Source organism: Talaromyces amestolkiae (genome assembly GCF_001896365.1).
Source record: "Talaromyces amestolkiae strain CIB chromosome Unknown scaffold8.1, whole genome shotgun sequence".
NCBI classification, from domain to species: Eukaryota; Fungi; Ascomycota; class Eurotiomycetes; order Eurotiales; family Trichocomaceae; genus Talaromyces; species Talaromyces amestolkiae.
In genome coordinates, this window is record NW_024468044.1 from 298,084 (window position 1) to 320,967 (window position 22,884).

Here is a 22,884-nt window from a genome sequence, read left to right on the forward strand (position 1 = left end):
AAGCTTCAAACCATAAATCTGATAATTTACACAAACAACGCAATTGCCATCACTTGCCCACTGGGTCTGCATTCATATCTCTTGCTGACTTTAGACATCATCCAGCGGGAAACTTGACCAATGTGCCATCCAATTCTCGATTTCAGAATCTGCTATCTTCCACAGAGATTGCAGAAGTCGCCGCAGACGTTTAGGAAGACGGTGCCATTCTGGCGGATCTACGAGTTCGGGGATAGACCTATTAATAACTACCCCATCCCCGTGGTTTTTTATGGAGTGCGACTTCTATATTCCGGTCTCATAAGATGTGTTCACCTGGATATCAATCGCCGAGGAAGACGCGAACATGACACCTGGAGGTAGATAGCTGTATATGCTTAAGAAACCGAGTGAGATCAAACAGAACGGTCTAGGATATCGTACCTAATGTACAAACTCGTTTGGACGTAGAGCAAGCTGGGCAAACTCGCATGCAACCTCAGGCAGCAATAGCCCTAGCCCTAACTCCGGGAGAATCTTTTATGCGCTTGTGATGTCGTTCTCGTGTAACAGCTGACTTACACGTCAATAGCATTAAAGGAAATATTAAGATCTAAGGATCAAGATACAGTCCCTCTTCTGGCGGTGGTACCCCGTACCAGTCCAACCCCAACTTATCCTCGGGATCAGGATCCGGCATCTGATAGTACCCATCATACCTCCACCACGTTCTATCTTCCCACACATCCTCAACGGGCAGGACACCCTCTACCTTCATCTGGTCTCGTACATCCTCCACACCTCTCCAAACACGCAATATATTCTCACCCACAACTTTCGCTAATTGCTCTTCTGTCGCACCGCGATCAAGAATTGCTTTTAAGAGGTGTGGGTAGCATTTAACATCCTCAAGACCAGGAATGACAGATGCAATACCATCAAAATCTGATCCGAGCCCGACATGGTCCCAGCCGATACGGTGGGCGACATAGAATAGATGATCAAGCACCATGTCCATTGTCGCATCTTTACGTCTTGTGGCTACGTGCTCTGGGACGAATGTCACCATCACGATGCCGCCGTTGATTGGGACCATGTCTAGTATATCGTCCGGTACGTTTCGGGGACAGTCGAATACCGATTTCACATTGGAGTGGGAGAACATTACAGGTGCGCGGGACAATTGTAGAACTTGTTTGGCGCAATTTTCTGAGACGTGTGAACAGTCTACTATCATGCCTGACGGGCGTTAAGTATGATTGTGATAGTACTTTCTGGCGAAACTGAAACTCACCTAGTCGATTCATCTCAACAATTGCCGACTTTCCGAGGGTTGATAATCCTCCATGGACGGGACCGATTTTGGACGTGGAACTGTCCGCGAACGCATTGTTACACACATGGGTAAGAGTGCACTATGCGCAAATTAGACCCTCTATAGACACCCCAAAGTACTATGTGTATGAGGGGGAGGACCCACGTATCGCACACCTAATCGGTAAAACGCGCGAATGATCCCAATACTATTTCCAGCCATGTGCAATCTGTTATTTGTGTCAGTCATCTTGTCATAAAACGTGCAAGCAATGAGTACCAACCCTTCAATGCCAATCGAACAAGCAATCTTTCCAGATTCATATATACTCTTGACATCCCCAGGGCCATTCACTAACTGAAATACATCTGGATATGACTCGATCAATCTCAGCGTCAAGTCAATTTGCTCAATAGCATCCCTCGCCATATCCGAGTATTCAGGCGTTGAGAAATTCTCTGCAGATCTCAGACATGGCACACAGACTGACCAGAATTGTCCACCAACAGCACCTAGTCCGCGAATTAAATGCTATGCTACGATATATAGGCATTGAAAGTGGATGGCTTACCCTCACGTAAACGAGGGATATCAGTCATACCCCTCTGAAATCCCTTCTCCAAGTCGAATTTGGGGTTGTTGTGAATCTTGCCATGAAAGATGGCTCTTGGTTGCTGTGGTAAATCATTGTGACCATCGATAAGTGGCGTTCGTAGAAGCACCCTCTTGACTCGTTCGTCAATGTCTAGCTTTTGGTAAGGATGTTGTGATGCCATCATGAATTACTACCCCAAATCTTGTAGAGTACGGAGTTATTCTCGAGCAGAGCTCCAAGAAGCAAGATATTTCGAGTCCTTCGCGATTGTCGGCTTTTACCGCGGGCACGTTTAGCTCTATCCCCACCCTTCTTTAGTCCTAACTTATGGCCGAGATAAGGAGATGGCCGCGGAGAACTTTAATGATGATAAGACCCATAAATCATTATCCACTTTTGCGTCGACTGGGAACATAGGTCTACCGGCCGAAGATAAAGAAGTATCAGGAGATTCTTACGGATGTTAGGTCTCAGAAAGACATAAGACATGGGCATCAACACGTGGCCGACTTACAATGTAGGTTGTGTGGATCGAGGTCACTTGCATACTTCACCATTTTTGGATCTTAGTCAACATGTCCGGAAATCTAGAAAGATCCCAAAAACCAGGCAAGGAAGCCCTCATCGACACAGAGCCTGCCAAAGCCCTAGAACTCCTCCGCGAAGGCGAGATAGTCGAAAATGTCAACTCGAAAGAAGCATTCACCAAACTCCGCTGGAAGCTCGATTTGACTTTACTACCCTTGCTATGTCTGACCTATGCACTTCAATCTATCGATAAGACAACCCTGGGTTATGCAGCTGTCTTTGGACTGCAGACTGATCTGCATCTGGCCGGGACACAGTATTCATGGCTAGGAGCTGTATTTTACCTTGGATATTTGGTTTGGGAGTTTCCGACCAATGTCCTGTTGCAGAAGTTGCCTATTAATCGGTTCATGTCGGGGACTGTAGGAACACCCTCCTAGAAATTATCAACATAAATTACGTCTACTAATCGGAGATGATAAGGTAATTATCTGGGGCATCGTGCTCATGTGCCATGGAGCAGCATTCAACTTCGCCGGCGAGGCTGTTGCGCGGTTTTTTCTAGGCGTCTTCGAAGCATCCATTAACCCAGGCACCATGCTCCTATTCTCTATGTACTACGAAAGACATGAGCAGCCTCTCCGTATGGGAATCTGGATTGGTTCCGCCGGTCTGGGATATGTGATTGCTGGTATCGCCAGTTTTGGCATTGGGCATATCCAATCTTCAATTGCGAGTTGGAAGTTGCTGTTCATTATCTGGGGCGCGATCACGACTGCTTGGGGCGTGGTGCTGCTGGTCCTTTTGCCGGGATCTCCGCTCACGACTAAATTTTTGAATGAGCATGAACGGACTTTGGTGATTAATAGGGTCAAAGATAATGGTACTGGTATTGAAAACAAAGCTTTTAAGTGGATCCAGTTTAAGGAAGCAGTCTTGGATCTGAAGACGTGGCTACTCTTTTTGTTTGCTGTGACTAGCAACTCGCCTAATGGAGGATTGACTTCGGTATGCTCAGTTCATTTCAAGCCCAGATTCCGTTCAATGCTGATTTCTCCACTTTAGTTCCAAAGTCTGATTATCAAGGGAATGGGCTTCTCTACACTCAAAACTACTCTCATTCAGATGCCTTCTGGGGCTGTTCAGCTGGTGATATGTCCTCTGGCATGGTAAGCAACAATTCATCCGGATCTACAACTATGCTAACAACACAAACAGCTACTTCGCCTCTCGATACAGAAACGCCCGATTAGCCATCATGCTCCTCTGCCTCATCCCGTTCTTGGTCGGCATAATCGGTCTTTGGCTAATCGATAAATCCAAACCCTACGGACGTCTAGTCTGTCTCTGGATATCCTTCAGCTACACCGCAACATGGACGCTATCCATGTCCATCGCGACAGCCAACACGGCTGGACACACCAAGAAAATAACGACTAACGCTTTGCTGCTTATTGGATACTGCCTCGGTAATTTTGTAGGCCCGTTCTTCTTCAAGACGTACCAGGCTCCCGAATACCCGCTTGGCGTGGCGATGATGTTCTTCTGCATTGGCGTTCAGGTTCTGTGTCTTGTGGGTATTTGGGTGCTACTTTGGATGAGGAACCGTTCGCGCAAGTGCCTGCATGCTGATGAGCAGACCACAGAGTTTCATACCATGGCGTATGAGAGGGGGTTGATGGATGAGACTGATTTGCAGAATAAATATTTCAAGGTAAGTCTAAATAAGATATGTATGTGTTCTCGTGCTATGACTAACAGTGCATAGTATGTCTACTAGGACTTTGGTATTCGCGTGAATACTGCAAGTCGGCGCGCCTCAATATCGTATTAACTCAAATTGTTATCCTATCATTTTACTACCGACTCCAAGACTATAATCAACAGCAACTCAAATTGAATGTTCTCATTATGAGGATTTCCTACTATGAATTTGATTACTTATAGCCTTTTGATTTAAGTTAGGTACTTGAATACAATAGTAGAAGATAAATCAATTCACATTGATAGGTGTCAAGCCATATAAAGGATTCTTTCTACCTTAGTCATATCGAAGATTATTGAAGTATTCATTGATTACTATTAGTTGATTTATTATGACTATCCTATTGATGTTATTATGGAATCTATAGGATATCAACCCTATCTAGACATGTCGACCTACCGCGGTTGTACGGTAACTCAGGTGGATCCAAGTGCCAATATCATGTTGGTACGGCAGACACCAAGGTTCATCTCTATTAGACACACAGAATACAACACAATTTGCGAACCACTCGGATTGACCATGAAATCTTGTCAGCAATGTCGAGATGCTAAGCGGAAGTGCATTCCTGACAAGGACAGTGATTCTGTGCCATGCTGTAGTCGCTGTCTTCGCCATCATCTTGCTTGTTCACACTCCCAGATACAGCAACTACTTCGGACGCGGCTTGAGGCCCGCCAGCCCTCAAAAGAATCAGACCACCAAACCAAGACAATAGATGATTTTCTCGCCGACGATGCATCCGTTCAACTGCTAGTTCACGAGTATCTGGCCAAAATCCACGGTCGGCCGCATAGCATCTTCCATGCAGCTACTTTATGGAAGGATATTCGTGAGCGGCGAGTCAGCAAGGCTCTAATCTTAGCTATCTGTGCAATGGGCGCTCACGTTGCAGCGCAACCAAATTTACGCTCACTCGAGCCTCTGCTCACCGCAGAGTCTAAACGGCTACTTCAGATTGATCTCGAGCGCGTGTGCCTGGAGAATATTCAAACTTGCATTCTCGTGGCAAATCTATGTGTGGCTCACGAAAACCCCTCGTCAGAGTTCCTCTTCTTCCGTAAGCTTTCCTCTTCAATTCATGCTTGGATGGGGCTGTGAGTGCCATAAAGTCCGGGCGTACAGATGCTTATATTGCACGAGACAATAGGAACGGCAATTGCGATGATGCAATTGTTAGAACCACGTACGGGGCAAGAGGAAGACAATGAAGTCTTCCATGAGCTCAGAATCAGAATTTGGTGGGCGCTTTTTGCAGCGGACAACTGGTGCTCTTCGAGCCTCGGATTTCCTCGTCAGATGAAGGACTGGCCTCGACCGGCTCGGTTGCCGATGGAGGAGTGCCTCTTTGCCGCCATGGGCCCAGACGCGCCATCGACAGGGCCGAATGAACAATGCAGGAACCCTGGTTTGTGGGCGCATATGGCTACGCTCATTGAAGTGTTTAGTCCAATTCAAGAACTCAACTGGCGCGCTGCTAACAGGGATGGGTTGCATCCGAATCACATCGAGGAGGACACGCACAGACTTGCCCAGCTTCTGGATAACTGGGAGACGAGCCTACCACATGATGTCCAATTGACGGAGTCGAACCTCGTCGAGCATAGTAAGCAGGGTACCGGGGGCATCTTTATGGGCCTTCATCTTGGTTTTCACCACTACGCCACCTTACTCTTTTACCAGTATCTCGATAAACGATCAATAATGACGTTGCGTGCCAAGGAATTTTCAACTCGATGTAAACATCATGCTCTCAGTTACAGCACCTGGCTCGCCCGTGGGAGGCGACAATCCGGATGCGAGGCAGTGTATCCAACCATCGCCCACATGGCGATCGTCTCCTCTTCCGTTCTACTACATACCCTCCTATTTGGAGAAGAGAATGAACTTCCGCAGTCACGACAGTGCCTCGAAGCCAATTTTCGGGCACTGCTTGAGTTAGAAGAGTACTGGCCTATTGTCAAAACCATGGTGAAGCTTCCTTCCTCATAATCCTTTCTTACTGCTCTTCCTTGTTTCTTTCTTTGACTGATAATCTTCCAAGATTAATCGATTGATGGAATTCCAGAACAATTGTCTGCTTCTCTCACATCACCAACAGACCCATCGTCTCGATCGTTGGATGTTACGATTTCTCTTTGAGTATGCTCTACCACTTAAGGACAAGGCTATTGGTCCACACACGGATTTGGAAATGGAAATTATCTCTACGCAGGCGAATATTTTCTCTCAAAAAGGTCGACTACCCGCATTTGGAGCTAGCTAGGGTGTTCTACGCACTCAAACGATGCTATATCCAGAAATGGGCGCATTTGATACCAATTTTGCAGTTTCCCTTGATCCGTCAGAATAGTTCAACTAGATACTAAGAGATTAAAAACTATATGAGAAGTCTCTATTCTTCTCGAAGGAGACCGAGTCCAAGCTGAATCATGGGTAAGATTGGAATCTACGGGTTATTTCGGTTTGTGATGCTTTATCAACAAATTAAGCTCTCCTTACGTTTGTATACAACATATCTAAATGGGAGCTTGCTCGTTCCACTTGCGGAAAAATTCATTCGCGTATCAACATGTATTTTGGCCTGTTTAGACGACCAAAATCACAATTTCGTAAGGTTTACTGAAGCTCACGAAGAAGCTACCAGAAGATCCGGACAAGGTAGTGGTAGTAATGGTACTGCTTTCGCCTCCCAAAGACGGCAAATTGTTGACACTCGTGGAATTTGGGGCTGTCAAAATGATCAGAGTGGCAGTCGTCTTGGACGATCCCTCGATATTGACCTGCACAGCGTTGGACGAACCGGTCATTCCATCATAATTGACGAGCTTGAGGATCGTGGAAGAACTGTTGGCCGTTGCAGACCAGTATACAGGGCCGAAGCTTCCATTCGTGGCGGTAACCGGTAGAGTTTCTGTAGCCATATTTTCCGCGAAAAGCTTTTGAACATAGTAGCTAATGCTGTAGAGGATCTCATTCGCAGTGTGCTTTATCACAGCCACTGTGTCGGGCGCTTCATTATAGCTCTTGATCAAGGCACCATAGGCAGAACCGACGATGACATCTGAGTTTCTTTCGCAGCCGAGGAGAAAGACAGCCTCCGCACAGGACATGCCCAGAGTCTGGGCCCCGACTTGACCTACATTGTTAGAGCCAGTGTTGGTTGCTGCGTACTCGTTAACAAAGACAGGGTATTTGCGGCTCGCTTGGTCAAACGTGTTGAAAAGAGAGACAAAATAGTCTTCATTGCCGTAGACGTGGAGGTCCAGCGAACTGCCGTCGGACTTGACCGGGTTAGGATTGATTGTTGACATGAGATTGATGGACGGATAAACAGCGTGGATGGCGTTATAGAAGGCCATGAATCGATAGGAATAGTATGAGCTCGTTCCTCCGTTGAGGTAGTCTTCATTGCCGATTTCAATCCAATTGATTCTGAATGGTGATGGAAAACCCAAAGCAGCTCTTTGGGCACCGTAGGTAGTCGATTTATCTCCCTAGTCTTATCAGCAAGTGCTTCGCATATCGAGATTTGTGCATTCATTGGCAAATGCATCTAGAGAATCCCTAGGTATTGGATAGGCCAACTTACTAGAAGAAATTCCAACTCATTCATGACAGAATCCACATATGGCTGCAAGTTGGCCTCAGAAATGATCTCACCGTTCAGATACAGTCCAGTCCAGATGCCTAGAATGACCTCAAGCCCTAGATCTTGCGACATCTTCATCATTTCTAGGAGACCAAATCCGTCGGTTTTGATATCACCCCAGGTACCTGGTCGACCCGGACGATCCACGAGGGAGCCAATGGTTTCGTTCCATTTCCATTCAAAAGGGGAACCGTTGCCCTCCATGTTGTTTCCGCCAGGTAGTCGGATATATTTGGCGTTCATGTTTTCTACCGCCTCGGCCAGGTCTTCCCGGACACCATTGTAACGGTCATCAAATGTCTGCTTAAATAAGCTCAGAATGTTGAAATAAACACTCTGACCAGCGAGCTTTGACCCATCAAACGTGAAGTAAAACGTGTTGTTAGCATCCGAGCCAGTCGTGCTCGGCTGGAATGTCGTGGAGAAGGTCTGCACCCATCCCTCAGATGAAGTCTGATCAATACTCATGCTCGATGACCCGAGGACTTGGTCTGTGGTATTGCTATGGAAATAGCAGTCGACGGTTCCATTGTAATTGCCTCTCATGTAGAAACTAGCAATGTATCGCTTTGCGGCATCCACATTGAAGCCCCAGAAGCCTTCGTTGTAAAACCCCACGGTTCCAGTGGTTCCAACAGCTACGTCCATACGCATTTGGTATGGCAAGCTAGAGGAAAGACTGGGGGAGGATGTGTCGATGGTTAGTGAGACGTTCCCAACAGGATACCAATAATCCGTGTTTCGCGCCAGGCTGGCAGCTCCATTGGACGAGGATCCTTGAAAGGCTCGGTTCCGGAGCATCTCCCCATACAGACCGCCGTCACCAGAGTGGTAGATGTCCTGTTATACATCAGTCTACACTCCACCTTTGTCCATAGAGATCTGGAATCCTTAGCTTACCTCATACAACAACCCATACAAGAGGGAACTAGACCGATTGCCACCAGATGAGGCAACGTCAAGCGTTAATGCCGCTACGCTGGCAGCAAACCAGAAAATAGAAGCGAGAATCATGATTTCAAGATTTTAGGGCAGCTCTTTTCTAGTCAATATAATCGCTTTTGGCGTGTTTCAAAGAACTCAAGACACGGATTCTACGGATGACCCTTTATACGTACTACACCAGGTGCTTTCCCCGCATCTCAAATGCCGTCAAGGGCCCTGAAGATTCCTGAATTTGAGGCAGTACTCCATTTTGTCCCGTAATTGTGGAATATTCGGTAGGAGCTGGACCGAGGAGGCAGGCATTGCGCCCACTACTCCGCAATCAATGGGCCTAGTTCCTGGGATATTTACCAGTTGTTATGCCCGAGAGAATCGTCAATTTAACCGAAGTCCAGCGACGTTGACCCCAGAGCTGTAAATCACCGAGAAGGGGTTTGGGCCTTTCTCGCTGCTGTAACACCTAACAGTCATTTCTTCTCGGTAGAATACTCAATAAGACTGGCTAGCTGATGACTTCGAGGTTATGAAAGTCCAACTTTGTCGAAAATTGATTTTTTCAAATTCTAGATGAAGAAAAGGATCTCAATATATCTATATCATATGCACTAATCTAATCGATATGCTTGCCCGGGTTTGTTATGAATGGGGCTGTTGCTTGTGGTGGCCATGACCAAGGAAAGAAGGGAATCTCCCAGTGATGCTTTCCAGATCCCACACTCTCATCCAATTTACTGAATCCATCCTCGTCAGCCTGGATCCTAACTACTGCTCGGCAGTTTGGTGGGACAATCAGATCCAAGCAGAGAGTCATTGCTTCATTCCGATCCCCGTCAAATTGCAGTTTCCAACGACAGCTCCAGTGGCCGTAGACACTCTCGTATGACACCGATGCGTAGGTTAAAGAACCTCCCGGTTGTGGAGACACCAATGCAGTCTTCCAACCAGCTTCCAGTGCCCGCAAACCACCCACAGTCTCGTGGAGCCAGTTGACCACAGAACCCAAGGCATAGTGGTTGAAAGAAGTCATTTGGCCGGGGTTGATAGACCCGTTTGGTAGCATGCTGTCCCACCGCTCCCAAATGGTGGTGGCGCCCATGGTGATAGGGTATAACCACGACGGGCAGCGGTCTTCGAGGAGCATTCGGTAGGCTAGCGAGAGATTATCTGTTTCTGTGAGAGCCTTCAAAATCACAGGAGTACCAGCGAACCCGGTTGATACGCGGAATTTGGCCATGCGTACACGCGCTGAAAGCTGACATCTAGCCGTGTCTAGCTGGAGCTGGGTGGACAAAAGACCAAAGACGATGGCCAATGAATAAGCGGTCTGGGAATCCCCAACTATGAGGCCAGATGAAGTTATGTACTTCTCTTGGAAAAGCGCACGGAGACATTGAGCTTTGTAGCTGTAATGTGTACCCTCCCCCTCTCTCTTGAGAACAAAGGCAATTTTAGCCATGAGAGATGTGACATATACGAGATATGCGTCTGCTACTAGTGTGCCATTTGTTCGGCAATCGCCAGGCTCGTCGGGTGGTGCCTGGGGATCGAGCCAGTCGCCCAGTTGCCATATCTCCGGATCCCAGAGTCCATCTCTGCCTCTACGAACTCCCTGATCCAGCCACGAGGTCATACTTGAGTACTGACGATGTAGGATGTCACGATCACCTGATGATAGATATAATACCCACGGAAGGATGATCACCACATCACCCCAGAGAGCCTGGGGAATGGATGGCCACACGTGGTCCAGGATATTGGGGATTACAAGTGGCGGAACGCCATTGTGATCTGATTGTTCGCAGGCGACATCTTCCATCCATTCGGAAAGCATGCCAACCACGTCATACAGAAACGTTGCAGATGGACCAAAAATCTGGATGTCTCCCGTCCAGCCTAAACGTTCATCCCGTTGGGGGCAATCTGTGGGGATGGACAAAAAATTCCCACGCATACTCCAGCAAGCGTTCTGGTGCAACTGATTGATGGCTATGTTTGAGCATTCGAATTGCCCAGTTTGCTTGAAATCAGTGTGAATCACTAGTGCTTGAATGTTGCTCTTCCAAGACTTTTTCTCTGATCGAGGGTCCCATCCATCGATTCCTACGAATCGAAAACCGTGGAAGGTGAATTTCGGCGACCAATCGATCAACGGCTGGCCGGATGAGATGACTTTATCAACGCATTTTGCGCCACGAAGCGGTCGCGTTCCCAATTCCCCGTCGTCTTCGATGACTTCGGCGTGGATGAAGTTCACAGTCCCGTCCACTGGGAGCGTCATTGACCGTACGAGAAGTTTTCCAACTAAATTCTGACCGAAATCGAGAATAATTCGGCCTGAAGGTGTGGTGGATATCTTCTGGGGTGCCAAAATCTCCGTGATTCGTACTGGAGGAGCGTTTGGGGCGTATAATCGTGCACGAGGAAAGTCCAAAACTGAGACTGTCTCCCAGTCGGTGTCAACATTGCTAGGGCACTGTTGGTTCCAGTTTTCGCCTTCGACTCGAGCATCGTATGTTTCCCCGTTGTAAATTTCACTGTTCACAATGGGACTTGGGTGGAACTTCCAACTGATGTCCGATGCAACTTTAAAGCGTCCACCTGCTAGTCCATCGATCTCCAACTGGGCCATGACAGCGATTCGGTCTCCGTAGATATGCCGTTTGCCACCATCAAATCCCAGCCGGCCTGCATACCAGCCCTCGGCGACCTCGATACTCAGCACATTACTGCCTTTGGTAGTGATCAAAGAAGTCACATCAAAAACTTGGTATGCAATCCGATAGCGATAGCTTGTCCACCCGGGCGACATTTCATGATCCCCAATCCTGCAACCATTGAGGTATGCCCGATAGACACCAAATGCCGTGATGTACAGCCGTGCTCGCTGAACGGAGTCAAATGTGGCCGGCAGTTCAAATGTTTTTCGGAAGAGCAAAGGCCTTAATGACTCATCTTCGTGACTCAATGGCACAATTGGGCTGGAGATAGGCACTGCAATCCAGTCTTGGGCACTAAGAAGGCTGCATTCAACCGTGGCCCATGATGACCAGGCAGACCAACCTGAGTGTGCCCGCCTAGTGTTCCTGTCCATCCAGCTGCCGCACACTCGTACTCGCACTTGAGCTTGTTCTCGAGATTGCAAGGGCGTGCTCGGCCATGGAACTAGAGACGAATCGGGACTTTGGATAACAAAGTATAACGGTGTCCCAGTTTCACGACGCACGCAAATTTCATACTGCAGTTGCTGCCAGTCAGAAATCGACTCGTCGACGGCAGAGAAGGTCCATGAAATTCGAGGCGAAGAGCATTGTACGCCCAGTCCCGAATGGTGTTGCTCAAAGCGCAATGCAGTTAATTCGGCCATTGACACTGGTATGTCTCAGTGGAATAGTGCTTTCTCTCTGAGGAGAGTTAAAAAAACAGGGGGTTAGAGTTCGAGGGAGACACCAACCTTGGGGGATTGAGAGATCATCTTCGCGACCATTCTATCTCGTCTCATAATCATACCATATCATCTCGCTTGGTATTATCCCGAGAATTTGATCGTGTTTACTCGTATAACCGGTTATATTTCTGTCATTCTGTACTTCAGGGAGACCGGCATCAAATGACCTGCGGAATCTTTCGAATTTGATTGGCGCATTTTCCGCAGGCGTTCTGGAGACCCCCAATGATTTCCGAATCGGGTAATCTAATGGGTCGTAAAATTAGAGTTGACCACTAGTACCGTAGTTTATCCCCGCGTCGTGTGCTGGTGGACTTTTTCCCGATCAATGAACCTGATGTGGAGTTGTCTACTAACGCTGCACAGTTGCTCCAGCAAAGAAAAAGCCGAGCTTCACACATAGAGATCGATCCGGAACGTTTAAAATGCTGGGGATATATCCCTTCGAATAATTATTGTGGGTAGACAACAGTCCTCAAGTTTTTATCTCTTCTTACGATCAATCTACTATGCTTAAAGAAGAAATGGGATTTCCTCCCAAGGTATATCAATTTCTGGTGGGCACGTTTGCTGCACTTGGATCATTGCTCTACGGATATGATCTTACTATTGTCGCCGAAGGTAAGCCACTCAACGCACCATCTCATCTTTTCACAAGCACTGAAAATTCTGGATTGCTCGTGAAAAGTGGTATCCAGTGGCTCGTTCCTGAGTTACTTCAATCCAACCACCACAGAGATAGGTCTGGTCGCTTCACTGCTCACAGCCGGCGCTTTTGTCGGCGCTGGATTAGCATACCCATGCTCGGATTACTTTGGCCGCCGAGCGACCATCTTAGCTGGTGGGTTAATTTTCTGCCTAGGTGGTAGTTTGCAGGCAGGTGCGCGTAACTATGGCTACATCTTAGGAGGTCGTTTTATCGCGGGTGTCTCGTGAGCCCCCTTGGCCTGAGTCCTTCCTGCCTAGTAACTAACGACGCATAGGATCGGTGTCCTCACCATGATCGTTCCAATTTACCAGGCAGAATTGGTTCACCCCAATATTCGAGGCTTGGTGACTGGACTGCAACAATTCATGCTAGGCATCGGTGGTGTCTGTGGAAGCTGGATTAGCTATGGCACCTATGTCAGTTTTGCGGACAATCGCCAATGGCGTATCCCTCTGGGCATTCAGATCATACCAGCTGCTCTTTTGTCCGGTTTGATCTTCCTTTTCCCAGAATCGCCTCGTTGGCTTATTAGCCAAGGACAGTTGGAGAAAGGTCTAAAAACCCTAGCCCGACTCCATGCCAACGGGGACACATCTGACCCGTGGATCCTCGCCGAATATGAACAGATTAAAGCGCAGGTTGCAGCAGAGAAGGAGCATAGTCAGGTCAAGATCTATGAGTGGATCACCAATAAATCAAACTTCCGTCGTCTCCTACTGGCTTCTGCTATGCAAGCTGCGACACAAATGACGGGGATTTCCGCTATCCAATATTACTCAGTTACCATCTTTGTGAGCTTCATTCTCACCAATCTCCTGGCTTTCAAAGCCGCTAACTGTGACTCACTATCAGAAACAAATTGGTATCGATGGAACTGACACCCTGCGCTACCAAGCCATCAACTCAATCATTGGACTTCTTGGTGAATTCGTCCTAATGATGGTCGTGGACAAAATAGGCCGTCGAAAAATTGTAGTGGGCGGCAATCTTGCCATGTGTCTCACATACGTGATCAGCACAATACTTCTCGCCCAGTTCCCTCCCGAGACAAACAACACAGGCGCGCATTGGGGGTTCATTATCATGACTTGGATGTATAATTTCTGCTTTTCCAGCAGTATGGGACCATTGTGTATGGCTGGCTCTCCCTTCTCATTCTAGTCATCTCTTGCTTCTGAGATGGATACTAACGCCTCATTTAGCTTGGATGATTCCCGCTGAGATTTTTGATACGGCAACCCGAGCCAAAGGTGTCGCCATAGGCTGCATGGTGTCGTTCGCCTTCAAGTAAGTCTTATGATCCAACTTCCATCACTCCCATGGAGAGATCACAAAAAGATAACCATCGAATCTGTCCTCTAGCACAATGATCGGTCAAGTGACGCCCATAGGAATGGCAAACTCCGGGTGGAGGTTCTATATCCTGTTCGTGGTAAGTTACTACCAGCGACTTGCTCTCCTTGCCTGAAATCATATCAAAAGAAACTCTGATAAATCTTTCGCCCGTAGCTGACATCCTCCTTTTAGGTCTGCAATTTCGCTAATGCCATTTTCTTCTGGGCCATGCTCCCGGAGACGAAACAGTTGCCCCTAGAGGAGATGAAGAAGCTTTTCACCGAGAGTCCCTGGTTCATTGGCAACTCCACCAAAAGCAAAAACCAGGTCACTGAGACCAGTATCTTAGCGGAACGGATTAAGAACGAGGGATTGGAAGACAAGAGGGGCATGACTGAGCAAATGGAGGTAACCGCTTGAATGGAAGAAAGCGGGAGCAAGGTGTTGACGTGTCCGAATGTCGCTGATTTGACTTCGATCATGGTAAAATCTGGCAATAAAGTCATTGCTCTTGCTGGTAATTCAGGTCACGGTCGTCGGTATGCTAGCTATTCAAAACTTTCGAAAGCTATATATACATACTAAATGCCGATACTATCTACAAGTCCCGGAAACTCCACAAATAATTCATCCAAGACCGACTGGCTGATATCACCACAATCCTGTAGAGATGGCATTGTCAAGTCCACACACATAGTCCCATTATTCATGTTGGGATAAGACGTAATCTTATCCACCAAGTCGCCACAAGTAGCCAGACAGTCATCTGCCAGATCCCAGGAAAACCTCTGACGATGAGACCGAAGTGTCTGAATCATATCTCTAGATATATTGAGTGGAGCATTCAACGTTGTCGCAGAACCCCTTTTGCGAAGCGCACTACGAAGTAAGAAAGTAGTAGCTGATGTCAAACACAACGCATTGACAGGTATCCAGAACCCACGGAAATGTGAGTCGTCTAATTCCTGCATCAAATGGACGATTTCTTCAGCAGCTCTTTGCGCTTGTATGTAGAAAGGTGAGCATGTGCCGTAGTCATCGTCACTATTATGAACTGTTTCTGAGGAAGGTTTGTCAGCGTCAAGCTGGAGGCGCCTTAGTAGGAGCTTGACGGCAAGATAGGCAAGTCGGAAATTTGCAGCCCCTGGTGCGTTGAGATTCGTCCCTCGCACCACGATGCGGCGTATGTTGTCGCTTAAAGACTCCTCCCATTCATTCAAGGCCCGCTCGAGATCCATGGCGGACATTTTTGATGATGAGAATTCTTCCATGTTGGATACATTATAGACGTGCTCGAGATATTGAGCGAGGACTTCGGTCAAGGTTGTAAGTGCAATGAACACTGATGCGGCTGCCGTTTCAACTTGAGTGGAATCTGTGGTACAGAGGTCATCTATTGTCGGAAAGGCAACGTCATATTGTGCGCGATGAATCTGTAGAGGTGTGCCGTACGCCAGACTGCACCTATTAATTACAAAATAAGTCTTAGTTGGTGCATATAGTGACTTTTCTCAAGTCGGAACATACCAACGATCATGAAGAACAACTAGCCACCAGATCCGAATCCTGAATCTTTTCTCTAGCGGCGAGATATTCCAGTTCGATGGATCGCGATTCAAGCCTAATGCATTTGACAACGCAACCGCCGTCCCAACCATTCCTCCATTCCCAAATATAGAAGTGCTTGGTCTGCCGCAAACATTGAGAATAATGGCCATTACAGTCGATATTCCAGGAGACAGGAAAAGCTCAGAATGAAGCGCTTCATTGGCCTGGTTCCAAATATAACGAATATCAGGCGATCGAACGGAAGAGAGCTTTGGTGAGTTGTCCCAGTATATCAAGGCATTGGCATATAGATTGCTGAGCAATGCTGGAGAGATTTTGTCTTTGTGAGTGAAATAGACATCCTTGAAGGAAGCTTCGTCGAACACAGGGAAGCATATGTTGGCATATTCGAAGAATCTGGCGCCGCATTAGATACCAATTAAATTGTCATATAGCATTGAAGTTCACTCACAGGTTGACGACATCTTTTACTGCAGGCTCGAGATATTTTTCAATAATCTCACACTTTGTAGCCGGAAGTGATTGGTTTGAAGAAACTCCTAGTGGTCGTCTTGGTACCGTACTGAATAGGACAGGCCTCACGGGTCGACTTGCAGTCACACTCGTTCGAATTAAACTCGTTCGCCCAGCATCGGGTATAGTAGAGAGATAGCTCTCCAGAAACTCGCTATCGTCAGCTACTGCGGGACTGATAATATGTGAGCTGTTTTCGCCAGTCTCAGCAACAATGCCTCTCAAATTTGATGGTGTATCTTCCGAACCTAGAATTTGTGTATATGATGGTTCTAGATTGTAGCTTCCAATTGGAGCTCTTGCGGTCAGACTATGCTGAGGATCGAAGTCGCCATTCGCCCCTTGGAAGTTGTGAGAATGAGATGTTTCAACTTGTGGTGTGGAGGTCAATGGAATCTGCCCACGTGGTGATGAACTGGTAGTGTTGATATGTCTGGCTTTGGCCGCTATTCTCCGCGGTGACGAAGTCATTGGTCTCTGCTGCGAAGACTGATAATCAGCTTGAGGATATATGCAGTCAGTACCATGTGCTTGGCACATAATGCATGCCCCTGGCGAGTCGCGTGTTCGGCATCGTGATTTGCGTTTCTTGCAGGGTAAGCAGGCCGGAAACAGATGAGACCGATAGGGCCTTCCGGCGTCAATACCAGCCTGCATTGTAGAGCCTGAGATGTGTGTCGAACAAAGACGATGAAAGGAATTGCTTGGACGATACTCATTCCCTCATTTCCCTACTCCGGAAAAGCCCAAGGCAAATGCCGCCCGCGGCCAATTCCGCCAATCATGAGAGCCAGATAGTGAGACGTGGGTACAGATCGGGGTGAGATAAGGATTAAGATAATATTGCCCGCGGGATATCTCCTCTTTCCTCTTCAGGAACAACTCACCACTTCGACAATAATTATCAAAAGTTCGCCGCGGACGTTGGAGGGAAAGAGGGGTGATATGGCAGGTTGCCCTCAACTTATTCTTCTGAAAATAGCAGAGATGGAGTCCCAATTGGACCTTTATATATGTTTTCTCCTACATCAAGCTCATGCCTTTCTTACTGCACCATCGATTACCTGATTTCGCCTAATCCAACATGGCCTCTACAGACTCTAACTCCGTCTTCTTTTCGAGAGCGGACAAATATCTCATGAAAACTGGAGTACCATTTTCTCCAGTAGTCATCACCAAAGCGAAGGGCACCAGACTATACGATGCTAGCGGAAGACAGATTCTGGACTTCACATCCGGCCAGATGAGTTCGCTGCTGGGACATTCTCATCCGGAGATTGTCGAAGTCGTCCAAAGATATGTCGCAGAGCTCGATCACCTCTTGAGCAACATGATTACACAGCCTGTAGTCGACCTAGCCGAAAGGTTAGCCCGCATTTTGCCCGCACCATTGGAAAAATCCTTCTTCCTTAATACCGGCTCAGAGTCGACCGAGGCGGCTCTTAAGATGGCAAAACTCTACACCGGGAAGTTCGAAATTGTTGCGTTCGCTGCAAGTTATCATGGGTTGACATCAGGGTCGGGCTCCGCAACCTACTCTGCCGGTCGGAGAAAAGGTGGTCCTGTTATGCCAGGACAACTTGCATTTCCTGCACCATACGCTTACCGCTCTCCGTTCCGCAAGGCTGATGGATCTTATGACTGGGAAACGGAAATGGACTTTGCCTGGTCAATGATTGACCGTCAAAGTATCGGTTCTCTTGCCGCCTTTATCATGGAGCCTATCCTATCCACCGGTGGTATCCTCGACCTTCCTCGAGGTTACCTTAAGCGCATGGAAGTTGAATGTAAAAAGCGGGGGATGCTCATAATCATGGACGAGGCTCAAACTGGAGTGGGACGAACGGGTGATATGTTCGCATTTCAGAAAGATGGCGTTGTTCCTGATATTCTTGCATTGTCCAAGACGCTCGGCTGTGGACTCCCTCTTGCCTCCGTTAGTACCACTGCGGAAATCGAGCGCGGTTGCACGGAGGCTGGGTTCTTATGGTTGACCACGCATTTGAACGACCCATTGACTGCTGCTGTGGGTAATAAAGTGCTTGAAATTGTTGAACGTGACGGAATCTGCCAGCGTGCAACTGAGCGAGGCGCACAACTCCGCGAGGGCCTCTTGAAGCTACAACAGAAATACTGGTGTATAGGCGATGTCCGCGGACGGGGTCTCTTACAGGGAATTGAGATAATTTCAGATGCAACGACAAAGGCACCGGGTCCTGATCTGGGCCAAGCTGTTTCAGATCGAGCAATGGCCTGTGGTCTGTCTTGCAACGTCGTGAATCTTCCGGGCATGGGAGGTGTGTTTCGTCTGGCTCCTCCTGTCACTGTCTCGGCTGAGGAGATTGAGGAGGGTCTCAGGATTTTGGACGAGTCTTTTGCTCACGTTCTCAACTTGAGTACTTTGTAAACTATGCTGGAGTTAAATGCAAACATTTACCTAAATAAAACACATTTAAATTGATACCGTTCGTGGCTTTATTGCGCAGAAGATAGAAGTAGCCCTAATTAGCCCTAAGCTTTTTTATAGAATACACGCTTATACAAATGGGGCTAGCTTGATTACCCCGGGTTGCCAAGCAGGCATGACTTCATCGGTGCCTGAGCGCCTTCTCATGTTTGGTCACGAGTTTCAGGTCGTGCCTTCTCGCCGTCTCTCCATTCTACTTCTCTTTCATCAGCCTCTGATCTGTTCTTGATACTGAAAATTACTCCATTCCTATTCCTTCGTACAGCAGATCAAGCTTAGAATGAGGTCCCACGCCCTCGCTCCCTTCACATTCGAGCTCCTCCCGCTCGGCTCCGTACAGCCCCGGGGGTGGATCCGCGATCAACTGAAACTCTGCGCAGCTGGATTGGGCGGCAATCTGTACAATTTTCACCGTTACGTTAAAGACACCAGCTGGCTTGGTGGTGATGTCGAATACAGTCCCTTGCGCGAGTCCGCTCCCTACTGGTACAATTACATCGTACCACTTGCCTATATCCTCGACGACGATGACTTGAAGAAACAAGCCAACGAATTCCTCCAACGCACCCTCAAGAACCAACATGCAGATGGATGGATCGGACCGGAACATACAAAGCACGGCCGAGGAATTTGGGCGCGATGTCTTGTCATGATGGGCATGGTTAATCATGCCCTTGCCGATCCGTCCCAGTACGATCGCATTGTGGACTCACTGCTCCGTTTCACAAGACTTATTAATTCGATGTTGAAGGACAATTATCAAGGTCTTATTCCTCATCCTGGTGATGAGTTTGATGAATTTTGTATTACGCGCGCGCATGAGCTATCTACGTCATTGCAGTGGTTGTATGAGCAGGTGAAAAACAAGCGGGACAAGGAAATGATTTGGGAAACAATGGATCTTGCTTGGGAGGCTACCCGTGTCGGTGACCGGGACTGGTCCAAGTTCTTTACCGAAGAGGAATTTCCAAAGAAGCCAGCTGCTCCAGGGTCAACTCTCATCAAACACGTGGTGAACGTATCAGAGGGTGGGTGTTTGTTCATGCTCGCATAGATCTGTGACTGACTGTCCACAGCACTACGATATATGCCACAGCTCTACCGGATGAATCATGATCATGAGCTGATTGCAAAGACCCGTCAATCCGTGGATATGTCTTTCAAGTATCACGGCACAACATTTGGAGCACTTGCAGGTGATGAATTCTTGGCTGGTGTGCATCCCAAACGGGGCGCGGAACTCTGTGGAACGGCAGAATTGATTTTCTCGCTTTCATATATGTATCGACTGTTTGGCGACAACAGCTATGCCGACAGAGCCGAGCTTGCCACATTCAATGGGTTGCCAGCGGGTATGACACCGGACTGGTGGGCTCACAATTATCTAACACAAAGTAATGAAACCTGGGCGAGGAATCTTGAGAACTGGCCATTCTACAACTGTGGAGGACGCGCCCTGGTGTATGGGCTAGAAGTGAATTATGTGAGTCGCCTGCTGATGAATAAAGGCAATAACTAACAGCAATAGCCATGCTGCTTGGTCAATCATTCCCAGGCTATGCCCAAATTTGCAATGAACGCTTTTGTTGCGAGTGCAGATTTGAGGTCTATATCGCACCAGTTCCTCGTTCCAGCAGAAGTCACTGTTCCTGTCAAAGGAGAAAAGCCTATACACATCGTCAGCGAGACACACTATCCGTTCGATGAGAGGATTACCTACAAGATTGAGACTAGTCGGCCTTTCAACTTCTATATTCGTGTTCCAGAATGGGCCACTAAAGGTACCACAGTGAACAAAACTCTTGACACTGATGAAGTCAGAGAAGAAACAGTAGAAGTGGATGCCAATAGTCTTTATAAGATTGCTATCTCACCGGGCAAGACTGCGTTTAGGATTACACTGAATGCTGAGATTCGTGTTGTGCCGCGAGCGAACAATGCCGTTGCCATATACCGAGGCGCACTCCTATATGCCATGGAAATTCCACACAAGGCCAAGGTCGGCCCGCCGACGCATTTTGCCGAATGGAAACCCTTGCCAGATGCCGATTACTCTTCCAAGCTCCGTGATGTAGAATACATACCCGCAGCTGACTGGCAAGTAGCCATTGATCCCTCCCAAGCGCACTTTCACCGGTCGGAAGTGAAAGGCGATCTGCCTAACCCTATTTTTGAATCTGGCGCACCGCCAGTCACTATCAGTGTGGCCGGAACGAAGATCTCGAACTGGAAACTAGAGGGCGACTGCGCAGGACTTCCACCGGCTGACCCATCACCCACCGGTAAGCCTTTTACTGTGAAGTTGGTTCCATTCGCAAGCGCAAAGCTGCACATTTCGGAGTTTCCTGTGGTCAACCTGAAAAAGATTGACGTGGAGAGTCAGCGGTCTGGCCATTGTACACTGATGTAGGCTTATACGTCAGACGTAGGCCATTTAACTATCTGTATATCTGCTTCTAAAGATATTTAACGAGTCCAATACATTTCAATTAAGCAACATGGATACCTGGAAGTCTTTCTGATCCGGCTCAAGTGGAGCGATGTATGACGGAATGTTTATGGTCGAGATCTCTAGCCCTAAATCCATCCTCTTGCAGAGATCGAGTTACGAAGATCGAAAAGAACATCGAGACCTTGACGTAGATATCCTGAAGACAATCGTAGCTGATGCAAGGGAAAGAAACAAGTTATAATCCCCCCAAAAATATTCTATGGTCTGTATAGGCTTTATGATGAGCCGCCCTGACGTAACCCGAGTGACCCTAGAATGATATAAGAATACACCACAACTCGTTCAGTGCACGATCAGTAGCTCTTAGCTGAATTCGAATTGTGTAGACATAATTCCAAGAAATGCAGTCAGCTTTACACTCAATCATCGGTCCCAAAAAGGTAACACCGGACAACCTTAATGGTCGCGTCGCGGTCGTCCTCGGCGGCGCATTGGGTATAGGGTAAACTCCCCCGTTCCCGGTCACTACCAAGGTCAACACCATTAATCGTTCGAAACTCGTCGCCCGCGCCTTCGCCCTAGCCGGCGCACGCGTGATAATGGTCAACCGCAAATCAGAGCAAGGCGACGCTGCAATCGACGCAATCAAAAAAGGAGAGCGGATCCGACGCAAAGATCGAGTGGGTTGGATGCGACATGGGCAGTTTGAAGCAGGTCAAGGAAGTATTTACGAAGATGAGGGAGAGGGAGGAGAGGCTCGATTTGGTATGCAACCTACCTATCATGTCGAGGGAGCGGTGCTGAGCTTTTGAGGTAGTTGGTGTTGTCAGCCGGCATCAATGCGAACCAATACCGCGAAACGGACGATAAGATCGACTCCCATTTCCAGATCAACTGGCTCGGTCAGTTTTATGCTGTCAATCAGTTGTATCCGCTCATACGCAAGACGTCGAAATTGCCCGATACCCCAGCGCCCAGGATCGTGTGGGAGTCCTCAGAACTACATCGCCTGTCTCCATCTGACGTCAAATTCGAATCGAAAGAGGAAATCAATAACCCCAATATTGGAAGTGCGGAGTTATATGCCCGTACAAAGTTGGCGATTATCCTGGGTGTAGATTTTGGACTTGTGCAGAGGGTCATCAAGCCTAATCATGATAACGTATATGCTTTGAGTGTACATCCTGGCGCAGTCCGTCTCCCTATCTACCTAGGTAGCAACCATCTATTGTTTTTTGACTGACATTGCGCAGGTCAACACAGCAATGCAACAGCAATGGAAAGAAGCCTACCCTGGCCTCCTCGGAAAACTCCTCACAACCACCATGATCGCAATGAGTCGAGATCCCGAACAAGGCTCCTACAGCGCACTGTATGCCGCTGTCAGCCCCGAGGTCGAAGAAAAGGGTTGGAATGGGCGTTACTTCACAGATCCGGGTCAATTGGGTCAGCGGTCAAAGCAGGCTTCTGATCCGGTGTTGGGGGATAATCTCTGGAAACTGAGTGCGAAGTTGATTCGGGATGTTGTTGGTGAGGATGCGATGGTTGACTGGAATTCATCATAAATTTCCTGTATATAGTCGTTGTAACTTAGGGTTCATGGGTTAGGGCTCGG

General features: G+C 47.8%; 8 protein-coding genes across 8 annotated transcripts; 4 read left to right on the forward strand and 4 right to left on the reverse strand.

Annotated features, from left to right (window-relative positions):
- Positions 1–592: 592 nt before the first annotated feature.
- On the reverse strand, positions 593–2,070 carry BHQ10_004661 (uncharacterized protein; the record flags this gene model as incomplete). The annotated part of the gene is made up of 5 exons (XM_040877051.1): positions 593–1,218; positions 1,274–1,394; positions 1,460–1,523; positions 1,578–1,806; positions 1,866–2,070. The coding sequence occupies 5 exons, from the start codon at positions 2,068–2,070 to the stop codon at positions 593–595; spliced, it is 1,245 nt and encodes a 414-aa protein (XP_040733165.1).
- A 394-nt stretch (positions 2,071–2,464) lies between these two features.
- On the forward strand, positions 2,465–6,174 carry BHQ10_004662 (uncharacterized protein; the record flags this gene model as incomplete). The annotated part of the gene is made up of 6 exons (XM_040877052.1): positions 2,465–2,839; positions 2,901–3,425; positions 3,483–3,586; positions 3,636–4,131; positions 4,825–5,242; positions 5,363–6,174. 6 exons carry the CDS (start codon positions 2,465–2,467, stop codon positions 6,172–6,174), a joined length of 2,730 nt encoding a protein of 909 aa, XP_040733166.1.
- Positions 6,175–6,770: 596 nt separating this feature from the next.
- Positions 6,771–8,848, reverse strand: BHQ10_004663 (uncharacterized protein; the record flags this gene model as incomplete). Its single annotated transcript, XM_040877053.1, has 3 exons — positions 6,771–7,679; positions 7,775–8,674; positions 8,735–8,848. 3 exons carry the CDS (start codon positions 8,846–8,848, stop codon positions 6,771–6,773), a joined length of 1,923 nt encoding a protein of 640 aa, XP_040733167.1.
- Positions 8,849–9,389: 541 nt separating this feature from the next.
- On the reverse strand, positions 9,390–12,143 carry BHQ10_004664 (uncharacterized protein; the record flags this gene model as incomplete). Its single annotated transcript, XM_040877054.1, has 1 exon — positions 9,390–12,143. One exon carries the CDS (start codon positions 12,141–12,143, stop codon positions 9,390–9,392), a length of 2,754 nt encoding a protein of 917 aa, XP_040733168.1.
- A 590-nt stretch (positions 12,144–12,733) lies between these two features.
- Positions 12,734–14,688, forward strand: BHQ10_004665 (uncharacterized protein; the record flags this gene model as incomplete). Its single annotated transcript, XM_040877055.1, has 8 exons — positions 12,734–12,845; positions 12,913–13,065; positions 13,132–13,156; positions 13,208–13,724; positions 13,786–14,065; positions 14,136–14,220; positions 14,296–14,365; positions 14,461–14,688. The coding sequence occupies 8 exons, from the start codon at positions 12,734–12,736 to the stop codon at positions 14,686–14,688; spliced, it is 1,470 nt and encodes a 489-aa protein (XP_040733169.1).
- Positions 14,689–14,849: 161 nt separating this feature from the next.
- Positions 14,850–16,821, reverse strand: BHQ10_004666 (uncharacterized protein; the record flags this gene model as incomplete). The annotated part of the gene is made up of 3 exons (XM_040877056.1): positions 14,850–15,732; positions 15,796–16,233; positions 16,289–16,821. 3 exons carry the CDS (start codon positions 16,819–16,821, stop codon positions 14,850–14,852), a joined length of 1,854 nt encoding a protein of 617 aa, XP_040733170.1.
- A 613-nt stretch (positions 16,822–17,434) lies between these two features.
- BHQ10_004667 (uncharacterized protein) lies at positions 17,435–18,757 on the forward strand (the record flags this gene model as incomplete). Its single annotated transcript, XM_040877057.1, has 1 exon — positions 17,435–18,757. The coding sequence occupies one exon, from the start codon at positions 17,435–17,437 to the stop codon at positions 18,755–18,757; it is 1,323 nt and encodes a 440-aa protein (XP_040733171.1).
- A 340-nt stretch (positions 18,758–19,097) lies between these two features.
- Positions 19,098–22,834, forward strand: BHQ10_004668 (uncharacterized protein; the record flags this gene model as incomplete). The annotated part of the gene is made up of 6 exons (XM_040877058.1): positions 19,098–19,845; positions 19,894–20,300; positions 20,373–21,167; positions 21,888–22,034; positions 22,087–22,431; positions 22,523–22,834. 6 exons carry the CDS (start codon positions 19,098–19,100, stop codon positions 22,832–22,834), a joined length of 2,754 nt encoding a protein of 917 aa, XP_040733172.1.
- Between the last annotated feature and the right edge of the window lie 50 nt (positions 22,835–22,884).